The sequence below is a fragment of the Vitis riparia genome, chromosome 14 (assembly GCF_004353265.1).
Source record: "Vitis riparia cultivar Riparia Gloire de Montpellier isolate 1030 chromosome 14, EGFV_Vit.rip_1.0, whole genome shotgun sequence".
Taxonomy (NCBI): domain Eukaryota; kingdom Viridiplantae; phylum Streptophyta; class Magnoliopsida; order Vitales; family Vitaceae; genus Vitis; species Vitis riparia.
The window spans coordinates 21,212,809-21,234,719 of NC_048444.1; the positions used below are offsets into that span (position 1 = coordinate 21,212,809).

Below are 21,911 nucleotides of genomic sequence, written 5' to 3' on the forward strand. Positions count from 1 at the left end.
TAAAGGTCTTTGTAAAACAAATACTAAAACTACATTATTAGGGTCTCTGCTCATCTTCAATTCTTGTGGAAGTTTCAAGTGGGTATGGTGGAATGGTCGGAAATCCAAACATGCAATCAAAAGTGGAACTTAAGTATCTTGCCTTATTGTTTCATAACATCTAACTACATATCCTAAGAAAATATGTGGGATGATACATGATAGCTTAAAGAAAAATATTAGTCCATTTTTTAACTTGTGCATATAAATAAGCATTTTATTCAAGCATTATACAAAGATGAATTTTACATTTTTAACAAAAACAACATATCTTGCACCTAACACTAACAATATCTTCAAAAATGTCATTCGTAGGCACCTAGATCCACAATAAGAGGGTCATCTAAAAATATCCATTCAAATATAGTTGCAAAACAGCAAGCATTAAGCATACACTGACAAAGTATTGTCAATGGCCTAGATCATACCTTAGGAATAATGTCTGAGAACCATGTGAGCATAAATTTTCTTTCCTTTCTACTTTGTGTTGATTAATGTTTGAATGAAGAGATCACACTGTTTGTGGGCTAGCTTCTGCAATCTTTAGGTCCTTTCCATGATAACAAGGAAAATATTTAGTTAGGTATTCTTATTCATAAATAACCATTATTTTATTAGAGAACAAATAATAGAACTAGGCAAAGGTGGAGGGTTCCCCATTGCTACATTGTGTTTGTATAGCTAAAATTCATTATTGTATAAAATGACTAAAGATCTCCTATACAATACTACACTTGGAATTAAACTAGGGGTGTTGGGTTTGATCCTAAATTTGCTGCTATCCTAAATGAAAGTGAAAAGATCAAGAGAGATGCAGGCTAAAGCATTATTGATTCAACTTCAGAGGAGATGACTGAAATTGTGAATCAGAACTTCAATGAATCAGAACGGAAAACAATAAGGCAAAATAACGCAACAAAAAATGTTAAGATGAAAAATTAAGACAAAAAATTTTTAATAAAAGGAAAACAAACAATAATATAATAGACATAATTTATTTCAATTTAAAATATTGTTTTTATTACATTTATAATTATTGAAAGAATATCTATCATTTTTTAGCTTTATATATTTCTTTATCAATTTTGTTTTTTTTTTATATCTAAATTAAACTTATTAAAGGTAATTAAATGCAAACACATCAATCTAAAACAAAATTTCAAGCATTAGTAGTAATTATTTGTAATTTTAAACTTTTATATTATATTTAATCATTGAGATAAAAAGAAGTATATATGTTCTCAAAACCTAATCACCTGATCATTTGACAGTGATTTTAGAAAACAATTTTTACTTAAAAAGCAATGTTGAAAAAAGATTAATTGTTTGGAAAATTTTAGAAAACACTTTTAAAATATATGAAAAATCGGTTATAACATTTTCTAAAGAAACATTAATAGGTGATTCTCTTAAAAATATTTTCAAATAAAATACTTCTATTGAAAACATGGTCAAACTCATGCGGTTTCAAACCATACAAGTATAGCACAATCCTATTATTTAAAAAACAAAGAGTTTACACAAGAATTATCGAATGTCACCCACATATAGCTCGATGACTAATATGATAGACCAATAGTATGTGATTAATGAGAAGCTATTAAGATAAGATTTTCTCTAAAAAGATACGAAAAAAAAAAATTAGAGTATGTTTGACAATATTTTTACTCAAAGTGTTTTTAGTTGAAGTGTTTTTTCAAGAAATATTTTTATAAGAATCATTTATCAAGTGTTTTTCTATAAGAAATACTTTAAGTGATAAGTGATTTTCCAATATTACAAATGGTTTTTCAGATTTTTTAAAGTATTTTTAAAATTTTGTCACATATCTAATTTTTTTTTTTTAAATCGTTGTGTCAGCTGCTCTAATTCAGTGATGCATCCAACGGTTTAAAAATATAATTATTAATAGAATGCATAAGCTTTAGGCACGTGGCTCAAATGTCGAAACGACCCAAATATCAGTGAGAATTAATTAATTTTTTTATTTTTTTTATTTTTTGAATGTCAAATAATATATAGAAGTGTGTATACAGTGCATATATAAGGCGGTGGAGAGAATATAATATAGAAGAAAACAAGACTCGTGGGTCATTTTTAATTTGAAGTAGCCTATGCTGCTCTTCAGTGAAACTCCACTACAGAGGAGCAGATGCCACTGATGTTCTATATAATCTAGTTGCTGTACTAGCCTCTCTACACAGAGAAGTCCCTTCTGAATCCTGAGGTAAGGTTAAGGAAGACAAAAATGGGTGAGGAGCATATGGTTCAGATTCAAGTTCCACGAGTCAAACTAGGAAACCAGGGACTAGAGGTACACCCCATTTTCATTCCTTCAGTACCTCTGCTCATTTCATTTACATCATCTAGGTTTTGTTTGTTGATTTTTAGAATTCTTCATACTGAAAGTTCCATATCCTTAAAACTGGGGAAATCACAGACTTGAGGTGCAACCCATTTCATTTCCTCCATTGTATATTCATTTGATCAGCATCAGCTAGTAGTCACTAAAAGGAGCCAAGTCTTCCAAATACTTTCTCAAAAAAGGATTCAAAGAAGCTCTGATGCATTCTCCATGATTCATCTTAGATAAGTAGCTATTAGGATGTGAGGGTTGTAATTTAAGTGTGTCTGTGCATTTGTCATGTATACAAGTCCAATGGTTCTCGAGATATTTGATTTATTTATGGCCATTTTTCAACTGGTTATCTATGGGTTGATTTCTTTTCTGTACTGATGTTGAGCATCCGGAATTCGGAGAGAAACTTTAAACAAAACTTCTATAGATTCTGATATTTGTAGAATCTGACGGGAATCACAAAAATATGCTCTTATTATGAGAACAAGTCAGGTTTTGCAGGTTGGTTGGTAGTAAGTTGTGAATGAAGACATGGTTCCTGCTGAAACCGATTGATTTGATAATAAATGAGTAGAATACAAGTAACTTTGTCGAATTGCAAGCCCCCACTTAAGCCGGAAATAGAGAAGAAACTCAATGCAGGAAGGATTTGTCCAAAAGGGCCCAAATTGTTGTAGACATTGTACTGACTCATTCTAGTATCTTTTGTGTTACAGGTCTCGAAGCTGGGATTTGGTTGTGCAGGATTGTTTGGAGTCTACGACAACCCTGTCTCTGAAGAACTCGCTGTTTCAATCATCAAGTATGCATTCAGCAAAGGAATCACATTTCTTGATACATCAGACTTTTACGGACCAAATGCTGAGCTTTTGGTTGGAAAGGTACTGCATTTTCACTTGGTTTCATCAAGGACTGTCTAATTCAATTTAATTTATGGGTAGCCTAAAAGGGATTTTCTGATTTGGTTATGTTGTAATGAACATTAGTGTTGGGCTCTTTGGTTGCATAAGTCAGGCAAGAATTAGGAGTATAGGATTTAACAATTTGCAGAAATTGTAAATAGGATCTAATTTATGATTATTCTACTGGGTTCTAGAAAGGGATGTTGTTCAAATTGGTTCATCTACGTCTAGATGAGGCCTGAAATGAATGTTAACTGTCTGGTATTTTACCACTGGATGCTCTGTTGGTTATATAACTTAGGTTGCTTTTGATTGAGTGCTGAAGAAAAACCTCATAAAGGCGGATAATGCCATTGGAACTGGCTTGTATGATAATGATTATGATTATGATTTTGATGTCAATCTATTATGTTATCAATGTATGTAATATGAGATGGAAAGGAAAAGCTAGGCACCAAATTTAGAGTAGGGCATCACTCTCTTTTATTTTTGATAATTATATCATACGTTACTCATTATCAGCATTGATGATCAACATCTGTGTCTGCAAGCACAATGGTGTCTTGATTGTTTCTTGAATCATCTCCTGAATGTAGTTCTCTATAATGAACAGAGCCAATATGTAATGGAATAGGGAAAAAAGTTCGGAATGCTGCTTGAGAATCTGATGGTTAGGGAATGAAAATTATAATGCTTAAGCAAGTAATTCAACTTTGTTTTGGTTTTCTTGTCAATTATTTTGAGTGCCAAAATAAAATGTTACAGGTATTGAAGGAGCTACCTCGAGAAAAGATCCAGTTAGCCACCAAATTTGGTCTTGTTAGAGCTGAACCTACTCATATGGTAGTGAATGGTACCCCTGAGTATGTCCGCTCCTGTTGTGAGGCTACTCTTAAACATCTCGATGTGGGTTACATTGATCTCTACTATCAACACCGAATTGACACTTCAATACCTATCGAGGAAACTGTTAAGTGTTACAATTTTCGTCCTTCTAATCTTTTCTTTAATTTTCTTCAAATCTGTTTCCATAATGGAGTTATCCTTTTGCTGATTGAAGTTCAAATTATTTTACTAATACCTTCTTTAAGAAAATATTTTTTGAAATTAAGGTAGATGGGGGAGCTTAAGAAGTTGGTTGAAGAGGGAAAGATTAAGTACATCGGGCTATGTGAAGCTAGCTCAGACACAATAAGGAGGGCTCATGCAGTTCATCCCATTACTGCCATAGAAATGGAGTGGTCCCTTTGGACTCGAGAAATTGAAGAAGAAATTCTCCCACTTTGCAGGTTTCATATTTCCTATCCTTAACGATTGATTTTCTATCATAAAACATTCTATAGTTCTTGCATTAGATCCTTAATCCTTAATGGAGGACTCGGTTACACTTGGGATATATTTTTATAGGGAACTTGGAATTGGGATAGTTCCATACAGTCCTCTCGGCCGCGGGTTTTTTGGTGGCAAGGCTGCAGGGGAAAATTTGCCTGCAAACAGTTTTCTGGTATGGGATGGAATATGTTTGGCCTAGTGATTTTGATACCTTCCCCTTTTCTTCTTACATGAATAATCACGTTGATCTAACGAGAAACCTTTTGTTTTGTCATCAGAGATCAAATCCTAGGTTTCAAGGTGAGAATTTTGAAAAGAACAAGCTCCTCTATGCTAAAATAGAGATGTTGGCTGAAAAGCACAGATGCACTCCTGCACAACTTGCCCTTGCTTGGCTTTTTCATCAAGGGGATTATGTGGTGCCTATACCCGGTGCGTAAAAAATTTCCAGTCTTACATGGCATAATATTTACCATCATCATATGTGTTTGCTGCTAATTGATTTAGTAGTTACAGATTGGGATTGGCCCTTGATGAAATACATGTGATAGAACAAACCAGACCCCATGTTCCCATTCTTCTTAAATTGCTAAATTTCAACTAGAAATTTGCTTTGTTATATTGTATGTAGTTATTGCTGAATATTTGTAGTTGAAAATTACAGTGCATAACATTGATCTTTACTTCATATGCATGTAGGAACGACCAAGATTAAAAATATTGATAACAATATCAGTTCCTTGAGATTAAAGTTCACACAAGAAGAATTAGAAGAGATTTCTGCTGCAGTGACACCAGAAGAGGTGGCAGGAGCTAGAGTAGCTGATAATTTGATTCTCTGCTCGTGGCGGTTTGCAAATACACCCGCAAGGGAGACCAAGAGTTCAAATCTGTGAGTGCGGTAGGATAATTTGCAGACATATTCATATTCTGGGACTATTATGAAACTATATTCTCCATTAATATGTCCCAGTTGAACTGAAGACATAACTTATGTTTCTTAGAATAGCATTAATGTTGTTGATTTTAGTGTATCAAAGCATATTTTTCATGCTTTCATGCTCATTAACCTAAGGATTAATGCATAACATTTCATGAATAAGATGGGGGGAAAAGAGCCTTTCGATTCTTTTATGTATCCGAGTAGGGATCTACTGATCTTTGGTTCTTGTAGCTGATAAGTAATCCATCTCTTTTTAAGTTTAATGAATTGTTATTTGGGGAGAAACACCTCTAAAACAAAACCCTTCAATGGAACTTTCTTCAAAGTTAGCAAGAGCAGGTATTTTCTGGCATTGGGAATTTTTTCAAATGACTGAGGAGAGAGTTATGTCATCTCAAGTTCATGACTAGGCACTACATGTGGCGTCTAGGCTAATGAAGACATAAAGGCCTATTTTGTAGTATAAAAGTTTGTTTAAGAATCTGAAATATTTTTAACCAATTTTTAATATTTTTCACATGCTTGTATAATTATTTTTTTAAAACATCCGTAAAAAAAAACATTATATTTTATGTTTTTAAAAACAAAAAACAAAAAATAATTTTCTAGTTGTCAAACGTATTTTTCTATTTTTTGTTCTAGAGAAGAAAACTATTTTTGAAATTAGTTTCCAAACAGATCCAAAGCTGCCTAACCCTTTTGTAGCTAATCTTATAAAAACTCTTTAGTATTTTAGAAAAAGACTATAGAATAATATGAAACAAGAAAGAAGGTAAATGTCCTCAAAGATGTAAACTATTTTGATGCCTTTGTCTAGGATTGATCTTCCACTTGTCTACAAAGTTGTAGCTTACATTTACTTATTCATCTTATATATATATCATGGGTTAGGATCTAATGAATTTTACATTGATAGTGGTGATGATAATTGTACTTACAATAAACTTAATGAGAATGCATGTGTCTCCATCTTCCTATATGCATGTTCATGGATTTTTGGAACTAGTTTGAGGGAAAATATGAGGAAAAGAAAAGAGAGGAAAACTAGAGGGAAAAAAAAAAGTGAAGGAGAATAAATAAAAAAATAAAAAAATTGAAGTCAATAATTTTTCTCCATTGTATAAAGATTAAATAATTTTAAAATATATATATTTGTATTTTCCTTAGTGAAATCAAATATGAGAAATCATTTTTTTTTTAAAAAATAAAATAAAATAATGAAGAAATTTGAACACTATGACTACAAGTTTGTGCCCTCCCTCGTCCGATGGCAACTCATAAACCAAGAAAAATTTTAACATTTGGGTATTACAAATCATAGGTAGCCTAATTTAATTACTTGACCAATTAGATCTAGACCTGGCAATGAATATGCAATCAACCATGGTCCTAATCTAGTTCAATCTAACAGTGTACCCTTATTCCCTAGAGTAAGGCTTCGGTTCCATTAATGGGCTGGGCGTCAAATCACAGAAAAAGGAAAGGATTTCACAACCCCCAAGGTCATTGGTCATGCGCGCGGCATCTACACTTTCGCCTCTAGGGACACAGTTACTGGTGATGTTCTTGGACTTCAGTTTCACAACTGGTAAGTTTAATGGAAGCTCTTTCGGTGTGTTTTCGCAGAACCCCGTAACGGAGATTTACAGGGAGCTGGCGGTGGTGGGAGGGAGAGGGAAGTTTAGAATGGCTAGGGGTTTTTGCGAAGCTTAAGACCTGTGACTTGAGCTTTACTACCGACTGTTCTTTCATTGAATATAAGGTGACTGTGTTTCATTACTGAGGATAAGCTAGGGTTTCTGGGTGAGAGGAATGGGTTGATGTTGCTGAAAAATCAAATAACGTATCTATCATCTCAAAGAATTTCCACTTAAAGGAACGTTTAGGAAAGTTCTCCGCCCTCTGAAACTAAAAGAAAATTGATTAAGGTTGATAATGGATTCATAAAATTTGTTTTCTTACAAAAATGATTATATTATCCTCTACGTACCTTTAAACATTACTTTATCCTTTGAATAACCCGAGGGGATATAAGTTTTTTAATTAGTTGAATGAAATTTGTATTTTATTTTAAAATCAAAAGAAGAAATGATGCATTTAGTTCAAAAGAGTACTAATAAATGTTATTAGAGATAGATTTAAATACCATGGGAATAAGCTAGAGAGATCAAAATATTGAAGTATCATTGATATATTTTATTTAATTGGTAATTTTGCTTCATTACTTATTACATGTGACTATCTTTTTTGTTTTAAATCGGTCTCAAAATGATTTACACTCTTCTTCAACCAACTTCAAAATCTTTAATTTCAAGGTAAACATGTATCTATGGATGGATAAAACTTCAAAAGAAAGATGAAGAAATGCATGAAAATTACAAAATTGAGAGAGACAAAGGGGTGTCATTCAAACACCCTTTTGGGCATTTAAACACTCCAATTAAGCATTCCAACATTCAAAAGTTTTTTTGTTTTCCTACTTCAATATTCACTATATTTTAAATTTCAAAATTGTTTTGGAAAGTTTTCAAATTAAAAGTTTATCTCTAAAATTGATGTCTAATTATATAAAAACAAAAAGAAAAATTAAATATTTTAAAATTAGGAAATTCTTCATAATTAAATACCAACGTTTTTCACCCCTCCTAGTGGATAAAAGGCTATATACGCTTCTATTCATCTATCCTATGCCTCACATTACTCTTCTCTATTTGATTTAATTAGTTGATATATAAAAAGACAAATCGAAAATTGATAATAAAGAATTCATTTGGGGACTACCTATTTACCCTCTCTCACTGATGAAAATTTCGCTAAATATCGACGATATAATGCATATCGGGACATATGGAAACGATATTAAATGGAGAAATATCGTCTAAGCGAAAGGCGAAATTTCGGGAAAATTTGCTCAAATTGTCGATTTTTCCTAATATTTCGGGTAGTCAATGCAGGTCAACACCGCTACAGTAAAAAGCACTACAATGCCACAGTGAAAACGCTTACCTTGAACCCCAAACAAAACACTTATCCACTGCTTAGCCTACCACTGGCGCAAGTATCCTCCTTGTTTATTATATTGCACCAAACATATTTATATTCAAAGTCATCATATACACAAAATATTAAAAGAATAATTTAGAGAACAAATTAATTATAATGATTTTATAATTAAATAAAAAAATTATTTAATTGATTACCAAAAATGTAAAAATTATTATGATAATTTTCTTTATAGTGTTTTTAATATCATTAATAGATTAATTAAATATTAAATATATATATCACAATTTATTTTATATCATTTAATACAGTTGAATTAAATGAATCATAATTTTAATATTAAATATATTTTTAAATTAGACATATTATAATCAAATATCACAATATTATTATGAAATAATATTTTATGTAATTTAATAATAAATATACATTTATAAAATTCATAATTTTTATCGATGTATACGATATTATTATCAAATATGATAAATCATATCACACATATATCAAAATTTTCAACAAAACAACTTTAAATTTTCTATTATATTCCTAATTATATTTTTATAAGGTTTTTATTACATTTTCATGAATTTTGATCAATTTTTGGTCTATCGATATTTTTTTTCCAAAATATTCATCGATATATCTCCGATATATCCGTAAAATCGAAATACCGATATATCCGTAATTGTCGATATTTTCATCTTTGCCCTCTCTAAATAATTTAATAAGATTATTAAAATTTCTTTCCAATAGAATGTGATTTTCATGAGTATATTCTTTTATCCCTACTCTTATTTTAATATATAGGACATCCAAATAACAGGTTGTTTACTTAATCATAAAATGTAGAGAAGTAAACAAACCCAATGATGGAGTTATAATGAAAGTTTAATGATCAAATGGTACCACTTTAATCATAGTTAATGCACTTAGGTATTATTATTTATCTAGTATTTGCATTCCTTTCACATACTAGTTAATGTTCTTTTCTATGCTACTATTAGTATATATTATCATGAGCCCTTCCACATGATTCCAAAAGCACATCATTTACATATTATTAGAGTCAGAAGTGGGAACTCGAAAAAGTTAATGCGCTTGAATAAAGAGCTTTTAACGAAAGAAAATGAATAGTAAATAATTTAATGTAGGTGCTCTTTTTTCGATAAATACAAGAGAGTTCTCCAATATATAGAAAAACAGTCCGAGCACTCAAATTTGAGTGAAAGACCCTTGACCGGTTAAGCTTTAGTTGGACCAATTGGGTAGGCATTGGGACATTTAATACTTTGCAGATGATCGTTGGTGTTTTCAAAATTCGACAAAGCCTCAACTACACCTGATTGGCTAGACACCATCTACAAGAGGAGAGAAAGGATTTTTGAGTAAATTTGACCAATCCTCAATCGCGAAAGTCTAACTGGTTCCCCATTTGATTCAACCAGTTCATGACACCCTTGATCTGTTAAGCAAAAATCAACCTAAAAACATTTCAATTTTAGGTTTAATCTTCCAATAACTTAAGCATTTTATTTAAAAGCCTTTATAAGACATTTTTGAACGAATTAACCATAAAGTTTTAAGGTAAAATGCATATTCACCCATTTTTAAGAACTTAAAATCACTTTTAAGCTAACAAGGTATGAATGACTTATATTCATAAGTAGATAAAAAGAATTTTATCCTAAGTGCACCTGTTAAATTCATTTTACATTGATTCTTAGACATCTTGAGGCATTAAGGATCCATATCTTCATGACATTAGAATCTTTTCTAAGCCTACTTGAGCTTTTTTTTATTATTATTTTAATAATAAACCTAAAAATTTACTTGATTTAAAAAGTTAGTGTACTTAACCTTATTTTTTTGTTTCGAAATATATATATATAGGAGAACCCATGAGCTAATATTATGAGAGCAAAAAAAAAAAATTGTTCAAAATTCACATTTTGCATCTTCCAACAACACTTATATGTTTCAAAATTGATAATTTAATCGTATAATTAACTTTAAGCTAAAAAAACAAGTTAAAAACACCTTGTCTTTTTAAAACATTCAGCTACTTGTATTTCCTTATTTGAGAGCAGAATTGAACAAATTGGAAGCACAATTGTGAGAAGTAGAATGAGACAATACGAGAGTGAAATTTAAAAAAAAAAATGTTCACAATTCACATTTTTTTGGCTTCCAACAACACTTAAATATTTCAAAATTGATAAATTAATCATATAATTAACTTAGCTTAAAATGACTTAAAAACACCTTTTTTTTAAAAATAAAAATAATCTAGGGTATATCCAAATGAGATTTGTGTATAAAGTCATGAGATTACTTATATTGCCCTATTTGAAAGCAAAAAATAAAAATAAAAATTGTTCAAATGTCATTTTTTAGCTTTCAACAACACTTACATGTTTCAAAATGGATAAATTAATCATGTAATTAACATTAAACTAAAATGTGTGTTAAAAACACTTCAATTTTAAAACAATCAACTAGGGTACAAAATATGAGACACTGTATAAGGAAGTAGGACTTGGGTACAACCCAATGTGGGGGCAACAGTTTAGTTATGTATATATAAATGATAATAAAGGTAAGAAAAAATTTCATAAAAAAAAAAAAGAGAAAAAAAAGAAAATGAAAAAGAGTGGAAGGCCAAGGGGATTTTGAAAAAACTATAATAATTTTTAAAAACATATCTTTAAAATATAGTAATTCAAAATTATTTTAAAATTTATAGCAATTGAAAGGAGTCCAATTGAGAAATAATTTTAATTGAATTTTAAAGTTATTTTTTTTTTAAAAAAAAAAAAATAAGACAACTTTGATACTTAAATAGAAGTTATCTCTTTAAAAGATAACTTCTAATTGATGCCTTAAAAAAGCTATATATTTTATTATTTTAAAAATGATTAAATTATGAAATTTATATTATTTTCATTCTTGTAAAGTTATATATTTATATTATTTGCATCATGTAATTTTTATTATTTTCATGATAATATCATTATAAAAATAAATATGAAAGTAAATGGTAATATTTATTTAAGGGTTTCAAATAATGAAAAATTTTGTTGGTATGAGGTTAACTAAGTTAGATCCTCCTTATGTTGTGCCACTCAGAGTTTCTACCCAAGAACAAGAGATTGGATGAGCTTTTTTCCTGCATCAAGAATGTCCGAACAGATGGTTCAAGCACGTCATTCCGAAACTTAAGTCAGATACAGATAGATCAAACCCTTTAAAAAAAATAATGAATAGGTCAATTTAAGCGCGTGTACCTAGTTTATGCTTGAGGAGGACTTTTTATAATACTCACGAGAAAGTCATTGTAGTGCTGAATAGGCACTTTGACCTTCTATAATGATGGCAGAGCAATCATTATAGTTTAGGACGACTGACAGGTGTCGTTAGAAGTTGTGTCATGATGTAGTTGCCCGTCGTTTCAACTTGCCCGAGGTATGGAGTAGTGTGTGATAATCCATTGACATGGACGTAAGGATTGAAGGAGATCCTATTAGCCTCTCCCATATTAGATGGAAATGATTATACGTAGCAAAGATGAACTTGAAGGCTGGCTAGAAGATGTTGCCCACTTAGGAAGTCTAATACCATTTGTCGTATGTCTATGTGGTCCGGATGGAAGGATCCAGACACTGTGGTAGTTATCCAGGCGGTACTGAGGGGAGTGACACATGGACGGACATGTAGAAGGGAGTCCCACAAATTAAAAAAATAAAATAAAATCCATCAATAATTTAGATTTTCATGACTAAAAAAAAAATATATAATAATTAATTTCACATATCATGACTTTTTTGAAAATCAAAGCGAATCTGCTGGCAAAGCGGGATTATTTGTTAAGAATACCTACAGTAGCACCTTGATACTATGATATTTTAATAAATATTTCTTTTCAGAAAATTGGTATTTTATTAAATTCCGGTGTCGGGTGTGTGAAGATGGGAGAGGTGCAGATAATTTTAACCTTTCTTAAATTATTTTTATTTGAAAGAAAAATATTAGACAGATGAAAGAGAGATTAGAGGGGGTGAAGTTTAACATTTCTCATAATTCGAAAGGATTATGATATTATGCTGTCTCGCCTTGATTTTGTTGGCAATTGGATTGCTTAGAATTTCATCCCAAAGCTGAGATCACTGCTTTCGTCGGATGGTTCTACTCGTCAAAGAAGGCTGCTTCGTGTGTGTGGACAATACTGAAGTGAAGGACCACTGAAAATAAGCGAATCGCCCCACATTCTCTATAAATTTGTTGCTCTGCTAACACCTCTCGACACTCAGAAAGCAAGTCTCTGCCTGAATTCCAAGGAAGGCAAATATGGGTGAGATTCAAATTCCGAGGGTGAAACTGGGAAATCAAGGACTAGAGGTAAAACCCATTTCATTTCCATCAAAAACATCTAAATTTTGTTCCTTAGTTTATTTATTCTTTATGATAATAATATTCCAAGTACTTGAAATTTGTTCATATTCAAGTGTATAAAACTAGGAAATTCACTATTTTGAGGTGCAATCCATATGAATTCCTTGATCATCCATCTTATTAGAATCAGGTAGTGGTAACTAAAAGTAGCCAGGTGTGAGGAGATGTAAGTTGGGCATTATCATGTATGTGTGTAAGAAAACGGCAATGGGCTGATTTGTACATTGCATGTATTCATACGGCTGTGTTATTAAGCCTTTTTTTGTCTTCTCTATGTTTGGCTGTATGCAGTATCATGTGTCTGTATATGTACCTATGTATGTATGAATGATTTTGCCCTAATGTCGGTTTAGGCGATGAGCACCAATACCAATACCTCAAAGTAGGTTACCACAATGAATTGCAATATCAATACCAATACTAATACATAATCACATTTTTATTTTACCAATATGAATCCAATACTTGAGATCCAATCCTTATGGCCATACTTTCTGAGAATCTAAGACTGTAAGCGCCATTTTATTTTCCTTCTTGTATTGATTCTTATGATCCTAAATTTGAAGAAATTTTGAACAATCCAGAATCTTCTAGATTCCAAAAACTGCACTCTGATAGAATTCAAAGGGATCTTCTCTTCTTCTTGTGATTTGCAACTTGTAATCAAACATGGATTTTAACCCAGTATTAGAGGCTGATTGTACTAACAGTTAACTTCAATATTATGTATTATTTTCTCAGAAACATGGTTTTGGACCATGGTATTTCATCATGCTTGTGTGCTACCAATATGAGCCCTATGCTTGGGATCTAACCTTCATGACCATATTTGAGAAGCTCAGTACTCGTTGATGTTCTTTCCTGCATTGATGCATGGTTATGGTCCTACATTTAAAGAAATTTTGGGCAAGCTACAATCTTTTAGATTCCGAAAACTGTAGACTGAGAGAACTCACAAAGATCTTCTCCTGTTCTTGTTGTGAGATAAAGTTGGTTGAAGCTTGTAATCAAGCTACAATTTCAACCGAGGTATTGTGGGATGGTAATATAGGAAGTTAAATACTATTAAGGGCAGTACTCTTATGTCGGGCTATGCATGGACACAAGTACAATGCTTTCAGGGGTTTTGAAGAAAACACAGACAGTAACAACTAATATGAAGAAGGAAACTGTTACACCAACCTCTAGCAATGTGTGCCAGGTTATACCTTGCCCATTAGCATAATCCATGACTTAATATCAATGCTTTATTCAGTTAAGGAACCAGTTAACTTTCCTTTAGTAATTTTTAAATAATGATAAGGTCATTCCTGTTGCTGAAACTTGTGATTTTGATCATAAATAAGTAGGTTGTACCAATTTAGATTGAATCACAATCCTTGTTACTTAAACGGTTGTATATTTTTGGTCTCCATCAAGAATGTCCGCTAAAGCTGAACTAGAGAAGCCAAATTAATGCTGAGAAGCAGTATAAATCTTAAGAAAACTGAAAAACTTCATATGGTCATTGACATTGCAATTAACCCCCTGTCGATATTCATTGAGAGATCATGGAAGAATATATGTTTATATTAATCTTACCCAATAAATGGAGAGGTTTTTATTTCTTATTCATTTAAATGTAAGATCTATTGTCTTATAGGTCTCAAAGCTGGGATTTGGTTGTATGGGACTGTCTGGAGTCTACAACAATCCTGTCCCTGACGATATCGGCATTGCAATTATCAAGCATGCATTCAGTAAAGGAATCACGTTCTTTGATACAGCAGATGTTTATGGACCCTTTACTAATGAAGTCTTGATCGGGGAGGTAACTGCAATTTCTCACGGTTCCTTCAAAATGCCACTAATATCTTTGGGCTAACTATGAAAACCTGAAGAATTTATTTATGTATTTATTTATTTATTTATATATATGTCCTAATCTGGAATGAATTTCTGATTCCGTTAAGTTGTGCTGAATATTGGTTTTCAGGTCTTTGCTGCATTAGTAAGTAAATTTTTAGAAATTACATAGTTGGGTCTAATTTATGATTATTTTATTGGGTTATAGAATGAATACTGCTTAAATTGGCTAATCTACCTCTGGATAAAGCCTGGATTGAATATAAACTGTTTTTTATATCTTTAGAAGCTCTGTTTAGGGGAAAGAAAGTCAAATATGATATTGATCATAATATTTAGGCTCCATTTGTTTCAACCAAAGACACGTCAGGGAGAGGAGGATGATTTTATTTATGCCATGGTGTGTCATTATGGTTGATGTCAGTTAGGTATGTTATTTAACTATTTGTCTAATATAACATGAATCAGCAAAGCTAACTCCAAAATTTAAAGAAGGATACCACTTTATATATGGCCAACTGTGAGCAATGTTTATCCAGAGATAGACTTTGTTGGTCTTTACAGCAGTTTTGGGCTCAGGATTAATTTGGATAAAAGTGAGACTGCTCTAATGGGAAGATGGAGAATGTGGAGCAGTTGGCACTTAGGCTGGGTTGTAGAGTAGGGTCCTATCTACTAATTATCTAGGCCTGCCTTTGGGAGGGTTTTTCAAGTCCTTACCTGTATGGGACCCTGTGGAGGGTAGGTTTAAGAAGAGGCTTTCCCAAGCCTTCAAGAGTGTTGATATTTCTCTAAGTTAGGTAGAGTTACTCTTTTGGAATACTCTATCTAGTCTCTTGATCTAGTTAATGCTGTTCTTTTTTATCCAAATGAAGGTGCAAATAGACTTGAAAAGATTTGGGAGAGATTTCCTTTGGGGGGAGTTGCTTCAAATGAAAGGACAACTCACATTTGTTAGATATATAGAGGTGGTTTGGGTATTAGGACACCCTCGGTGGTCAATAAAGCTTTTGTTGGGAAAGTGGATGTGGCTATTTTATGTGAAGAGGGAGAGGAGGAGATGGAGAGGGAGATAAAGAGAGAGTTTGCATCGAAAATTCATGGGAAAACATGGGGAAAAGGAGGAGGTTTGGCATTCAAGGGCAATTAGGGAGGCATAAGGATTGGGTCTTTGAAAAACCATTGACAAGGTTGAGGGGTCTTTTATGTTAGATCTCATATTTCTTTAGAAGATGGCGTTTTGACCAAGTTTTAAATAAACAAGTAGTGTTTAAGGGTTTTTTTTTTTTTTTTTTTATGTCAAATTGTGCATTTTTTTTTAGGATGACCTTTTAACCAAATTTTGAAAAAGGCAGGTGTGATATCCTACTTCAACTAGGGAGATAGGTTTCTAATAGGTTTAAATTTTTCTTACTTATGTGGACACATTTTAAAGTCATGCAAGCTTTGACCTAGAGTAGATGATATCTACATGAAATAGAGTATGCTGTTACAAATAATATTAGAATCAAATCCCAACCAACTATGAGAGTCTGTTTGTCCAGCCCTACCAGGGTGTCTATCTGTTTTGCCTACAATCCCATGAAACTAGACGAAGACACGGTGTTTGGATGAGGGGTTATTAAGATATCCTATATTGATTATAGATAGAAGTTCTTAGTGCTTTATAAGTCATGGGTATCTCTTAATTATATGGATTTGTTTTTAAACCGTGTGGGCCGTGACTCTAAGCGGATAACATCTACATAAGAGGGAGTGGGTTAATATAGTATTAGGAGAAATTTTTGAAAGATTAATTCCTAGTTTTGTTCAATGTGACAGTTCAAAAAAAATGTTGAAGTGGCAGAATGTTGGGAGATAGGAAACAGGTTGAGGGTGGGTTAGGATCCTAGATTCAAAAGGGGTTTCTTTGATTGTGAGATGGAGGTTGTGCCTCGTGGTACAGTTCTTAAGTTGTTATAGTCCTAGCAATTCAGGGAATGCGTTAGTTTGGGATGGCTCCTAGGAATGGTGCTCAAGGGAGATAAGGGAAGCCTAGAGGTTGGATCTTTGACAAACCACCAGGAAGGTTGATCGTTCTTTTATGTTAGATCATACATTTCTCATCAAATCATGCATTTCATTGGGGGATATCCTTTTGACCAAGTTTTCAATAGACGAGTAGTATAAGGAGTGATCTTTGAAAGACCAATTCCCAGTTTTGTTCAACCTTGCAGTTCACAAAGATGTTTAGGTGAAGGAATGTTAGGAGATGGGAAACAAGTTGAAGATTGGAGATGGAGGTTGTGCTTTGTGGTACCATTAATGGAGCTTATACCAGCAACTTTGGGAATGAGTTAGTTTGGGAAACTTCTTAGAATGGTGCTTTTTTAAGAGAAATCGTTCCACAAGGTCTTGGTTGTTGAAGTTCCTTTGCCTCCTTAAAGAAGAGATTTGCAGCCCCGAGGCAACTTTGAAGGGTGTTTCTTCCTGTCAGGGGTGGGTGGAGAAAAATTCTAACTAATCAGCTTAGGAGAAGAGAAGTCTGACATTGATTATTGGGACTGTCTCTGCAAGAAGCAAATGGGGGACTATGCTTATCACATTTTGATTTGTTGCTATCAAGCTGTCCATTTATGAAGTTTGATGTTTCCCTTGTTTGGAGTTAGTTGGGTCTTTGTGTCTGCAGTAAAGGAGGTGTTACTTGGATTGCATGACCGCATTGTGGGTAAGTGGAGAAAAGCAATCTGAAAGATGGCCCTGCTATGTTTATTTTCTACCATTCAGAAATATAGAAACAGGGGAACCTTTGACAGTATGGAGCTTCACATCTTTCTCAAACTACAGGCTTGTTTGGCATTGTTTCCAAAAATAGTTCTTAAAAATCAGTTTTTGAGAGTAGCCCTTAAAAGCAGTTCTCAATATTTTCCAAAAGACAAAATTTTGTTTTGAAACTCAACTATGAAAAACAATTTTCTCTGCCTATTTTTTGACAAGACACTTTGTACTTGTATACAATGCAAAAGCTCCCATCCAATTCTCTATTTTTTCAATTGTTTCTTAAAACACTCTTTAAAAAACACCTGAAAATACCTCAAATTTGTTCTAAAAAATCACCTGGTTTTGAGAACAAACTTTTAAAAAGTTGTTTTCAATCTAAAATTTACCAACCTTGTTTTTGAAATTTTAAAAACTATTTTCTGTTCTAAGAACAGTTTCCAAACAGGCACTATATTTTCATAGTCCACTCTCAGAATGGAAATGGATGATTTTTTTTTTGGTCAGGTTTTGCAAATAGTTTGGCCTTGTGAAATTTGTAGATAGTGGCTCTTTATTGGGCTTTGTGTGCCTTCTGTACTTCCTTTGTACTAGGTTGTGCTATCTTTTATTTACTGTCTATTTACATATACATTCTTTCTTCCTGATCCACCAAAAAAAAAAAATCAGTATCTTCATTTGAAACACAGTGGTATCCTATCTTTTCTTGATTTGTCTATTGAGTGTAGTTTTCTGTCTTTTCTTGATTTGTCTCCTGAATGCAGTTCTCTCTACAATGATTAGAGCCTAGATGTTATGAAACAGGAAAAAGAAGCCCGGAAATGTGGTTATACAATCTGATGGAAAGCATTTTTGAAAGAAAGAAAATATGTCCTTCTTGAGCATTCTCTATACAATCTTTGGTTTTGTGTGTATGATGCAATTCTTTGATCCTGTGATAATTTAGCATGCCTAAATTTGTTTATTGTCCATAAAAAATGAAGTATAGCATGAGTTTAGGTTAACTTGGAACTCTTTTTCATGATTCGCTATTTGGAGATAGAATTCACAGATCTAATAAAAAAAATGTGGAATTCACAGTTGTTTCATGTCGTAATTACCATTCTCCAGCATGCTTTCTTGGAGCAAGAACAGAAACAGGAAGTGACAAATTAAATAAATAAATTTTACTTCTAGGATCATAAAATAGGGATTGGAAATGATCATGCTTAGGCAAGTGATATCAACCAAGTATTAATCACTCTTGTACACCGTCAGTTAACTACTTCTATTTCTGTTATCAAAATGCAGAAAAGATCAATCCATGCAAACGCCTCCTTAATTTTTGTCTTTCTATGGTTTGTTATCAATTATTTTGATTTTTTCTGTAAAAGTTGTTTGTGATTTTTATGGATATCGGATCTTGAAGGTGTTAAAGGAGTTGCCTAGAGAAAGGATCCAGTTGGCCACCAAATTTGGTATTGCTGGTTTTGACCCTGCCACTGGCATGACAGTGAATGGTACACCTAAGTATGTCCGCTCCTGTTGTGAAGCTAGCCTGAAACGTCTTGATGTGGAATACATTGATCTCTATTATCAACACCGGGTTGACAAGTCAGTACCAATAGAGGAAACTGTGAGTGTTGTATTATATTTTCTTTATTTTTATTTAATTTTTACTTTTTCCAAACCATTTTTGTAATGGTGTGATCTTTTCCTCTACTTGGAAGTTTAAATCATTTCACTAGCACGTTCCTTAAAAATATATATTTGCAATAATGTAGATGGAGGAGCTTAAGAAGTTGGTTGCAGAAGGGAAAATTAAGTACATTGGGTTATCTGAACCTAGCCCAGACACAATAAGGAGGGCTCATGCAGTTCATCCCATTACTGCCTTACAAATGGAGTGGTCCCTCTGGACCCGCGATATTGAGGAAGAAATAGTCCCTCTTTGCAGGTTTCATATTCCATCCTAAGTTCTAAATCTATCTCTTCACTTGGTCCATCCTTGCCTTTTATCTGTTTACATGTTAGTGTTCATGTAACTTCCAAATTCCATTTATAAAGATAAGGTTTCTGAAAGTCAAATTCCTTATTTTGGTTTCATGTTCGAATTTTTCTGGTAAAATATCATACACTTCTCCTCACACTGAGACCTTAATCCTTAGTCTGCAGTTATCTCAATTTGTCTTTTTACTTAATTTTATATGTTTGTAACTATGAGAGAATTTTATTTTGTATGTTTTGTAGAGAACTTGGAATTGGGATAGTTCCATACAGTCCTCTTGGACGTGGGTTTTTTGGCGGCAAGGTTGTTGGTGAAAATGCGCCTGCAAACAGTTTCCTGGTGTGGAATCTGACCTATTTCCAGCCTTTTGTGTACTCATTTTTTGTTCCACTAAGTTTCTAGTCAAAAGCATTATTATGGACCTGGATGATTTTAATATATTCACCTTTGTCTTACGTATGAATAAGCATGGCGAACTGATGACCAACCTTTTGTCTTATCAGAGAGTAAATCCTAGGTTTCAAGGTGAGAACTTTGAAAAGAACAAGAACATATACACTAAAATGGAGATGTTGGCTGAAAAGCACAGATGCACCCCTGCACAGCTTGCACTAGCTTGGGTTCTTCATCAAGGGGATGATGTGGCACCTATCCCTGGTGAGTCACGTGTTCTTCCTCTCAACCTAGCACACAAAGAACATGGTTAACATCTGTTCTTGTCCTCGCAATAACATCATTCATGTCTCTTTTGATTGTCAGTATCCTTTTTCTATGTTTTTTTAAATGAATGTTGATTCTCCATTAAACAAACAGCTATAGTTTTTCCACCACACAGATAAATCTGTGTACATCAGGACTACACTTTTATGCTAAAATAAGTAAACAACAAGAAAGTTACCAAATTGCTAAAATCACAAGAAGTTGCTTTGTATTTTTTTTTTCTTTTGGAAAATGTGCTTTTGAGATTTATGGTTGAGATATACTTATATTGATCCTCATTTGATATACATGTAGGGACCACTAAGATTAAAAATCTTGATGATAATATCAGTTCTTTGAGATTGAATCTCACAAAGGAAGATTTAGAAGAGATATCTGATGCAGCACCACTGACTGAGGTGGCAGGAGCTAGAGCACCTGACCTTTTCATTAGCAGCTCATGGCAGTTTGCAGATACACCAGCAAGGGTATGAAGAAAACGAATTGAGATATCTGGGTGTGCAATCTGATTCTGAAACCATCATAATTTCATCATCGGCTAAATGAAAGAGTATGGAAACATGAAATAAAGATATCTGTGGTTGAAGCAGATGTCCACATATTCTAGACCCATATGTACTTAAGCCAGTTGAAGCAGAGATATAGTTTCTGTTTGTTTACATCATGAGATATTGGAAATGTAGGAATGGACAATGCCGTAGGATGTGTGTTTTAGTATGATTATGATGTAACTGAAAGATTGCATAACATGCTATGGATGAGATGTGGAGACTTCCATTTCGTTTCCTCCATTTACTTTTTCAATTTTGACAGTAGGAGGGTCTCTTTGGAACCACCTAGTTTTTCATGATATGAAACCAGAAGCATAATTAAAGGGATATGGGTATTTTTATTCTGTCACTCACTGCTTGGCAAGTTTTGGAGAATGTTACCAGTTCTGATTTGGCATCATCTATGATTCTATGAAAACTAAAGGGTAAAAAATGTCTTGAGGGTCATAGCATTTAGAGAGGATAGAGGAAGGAGAGAAGTTGACAAAGGAAGATTCTTTTATAAGGCTATAAGAGCATCTATGATATTGCTGAGTTCAATTTGATAAAAGGGTGCATTCTCTTATTCAACAAACTGAGATTTTGACAGAATACAATGAGGAGTTGAGCATGCCATTGCAGCTAAGGCTTTCACTCTCACCATTAACTGTTTCAATGCCACCTAATGCAAAGAGATTGCATCAAGAGGATTCAACCCCTTTTTCCAAATAAGATGACTCGGTGAGAAACTCTACTACACATTATTTTGAAGTTAAAGGGCTTTAAGGAACGATTGGAATGGACTCAATTAAGGGTAGAAATGCCTATTATTAGGCTAGCTATATAGTTCACGGCTTAACCAATAGTATGCTTTCTAGGAAGCGGATAAAAAGTTTAACACAAGAGAAAGATGCAAAGATGATGTTAATTAATTAATTAATTAGAATCCAATAGATTGGATTAAGTGACCCAACTTCAAATTGAGTGAAAGTCACTTAAGCTCCTAAGAGACTTTATATAAGCCCCTTGGTTTTAGGTTTAGATT

The 21,911-nt window shown here is 33.0% G+C and overlaps 2 protein-coding genes across 2 annotated transcripts; both read left to right on the forward strand.

The window, feature by feature from the left end:
* The first annotated feature begins 2,186 nt into the window (after window positions 1-2,186).
* LOC117931030 (probable aldo-keto reductase 1) lies at window positions 2,187-5,736 on the forward strand. The gene is made up of 7 exons (XM_034851875.1): window positions 2,187-2,353; window positions 3,115-3,279; window positions 4,066-4,269; window positions 4,417-4,589; window positions 4,708-4,804; window positions 4,911-5,064; window positions 5,332-5,736. The coding sequence occupies exons 1-7, from the start codon at window positions 2,288-2,290 to the stop codon at window positions 5,526-5,528; spliced, it is 1,056 nt and encodes a 351-aa protein (XP_034707766.1). The 5' UTR covers window positions 2,187-2,287; the 3' UTR covers window positions 5,529-5,736.
* Window positions 5,737-12,697: 6,961 nt separating this feature from the next.
* Window positions 12,698-21,140, forward strand: LOC117930259 (probable aldo-keto reductase 1). Its single transcript, XM_034850826.1, has 7 exons — window positions 12,698-12,973; window positions 14,670-14,837; window positions 19,038-19,244; window positions 19,393-19,565; window positions 19,859-19,955; window positions 20,120-20,273; window positions 20,631-21,140. The coding sequence occupies exons 1-7, from the start codon at window positions 12,923-12,925 to the stop codon at window positions 20,807-20,809; spliced, it is 1,029 nt and encodes a 342-aa protein (XP_034706717.1). The 5' UTR covers window positions 12,698-12,922; the 3' UTR covers window positions 20,810-21,140.
* Window positions 21,141-21,911: the final 771 nt, after the last annotated feature.

Bases quoted from the DNA above. Each gene is read 5' to 3' on its own strand.
- LOC117931030 (XM_034851875.1), top strand. From the start codon at position 2,288: ATGGGTGAGGAGCATATGGTTCAGATTCAAGTTCCACGAGTCAAACTA. The intron at 4,270-4,416 runs GTTAAGTGTTAC...AAATTAAGGTAG, and splicing joins CAATACCTATCGAGGAAACT to ATGGGGGAGCTTAAGAAGTT. The intron at 4,805-4,910 runs GTATGGGATGGA...TTTTGTCATCAG, and splicing joins TGCCTGCAAACAGTTTTCTG to AGATCAAATCCTAGGTTTCA.
- LOC117930259 (XM_034850826.1), top strand. From the start codon at position 12,923: ATGGGTGAGATTCAAATTCCGAGGGTGAAACTGGGAAATCAAGGACTA. The intron at 14,838-19,037 runs GTAACTGCAATT...CGGATCTTGAAG, and splicing joins ATGAAGTCTTGATCGGGGAG to GTGTTAAAGGAGTTGCCTAG. The intron at 20,274-20,630 runs GTGAGTCACGTG...ATATACATGTAG, and splicing joins TGATGTGGCACCTATCCCTG to GGACCACTAAGATTAAAAAT.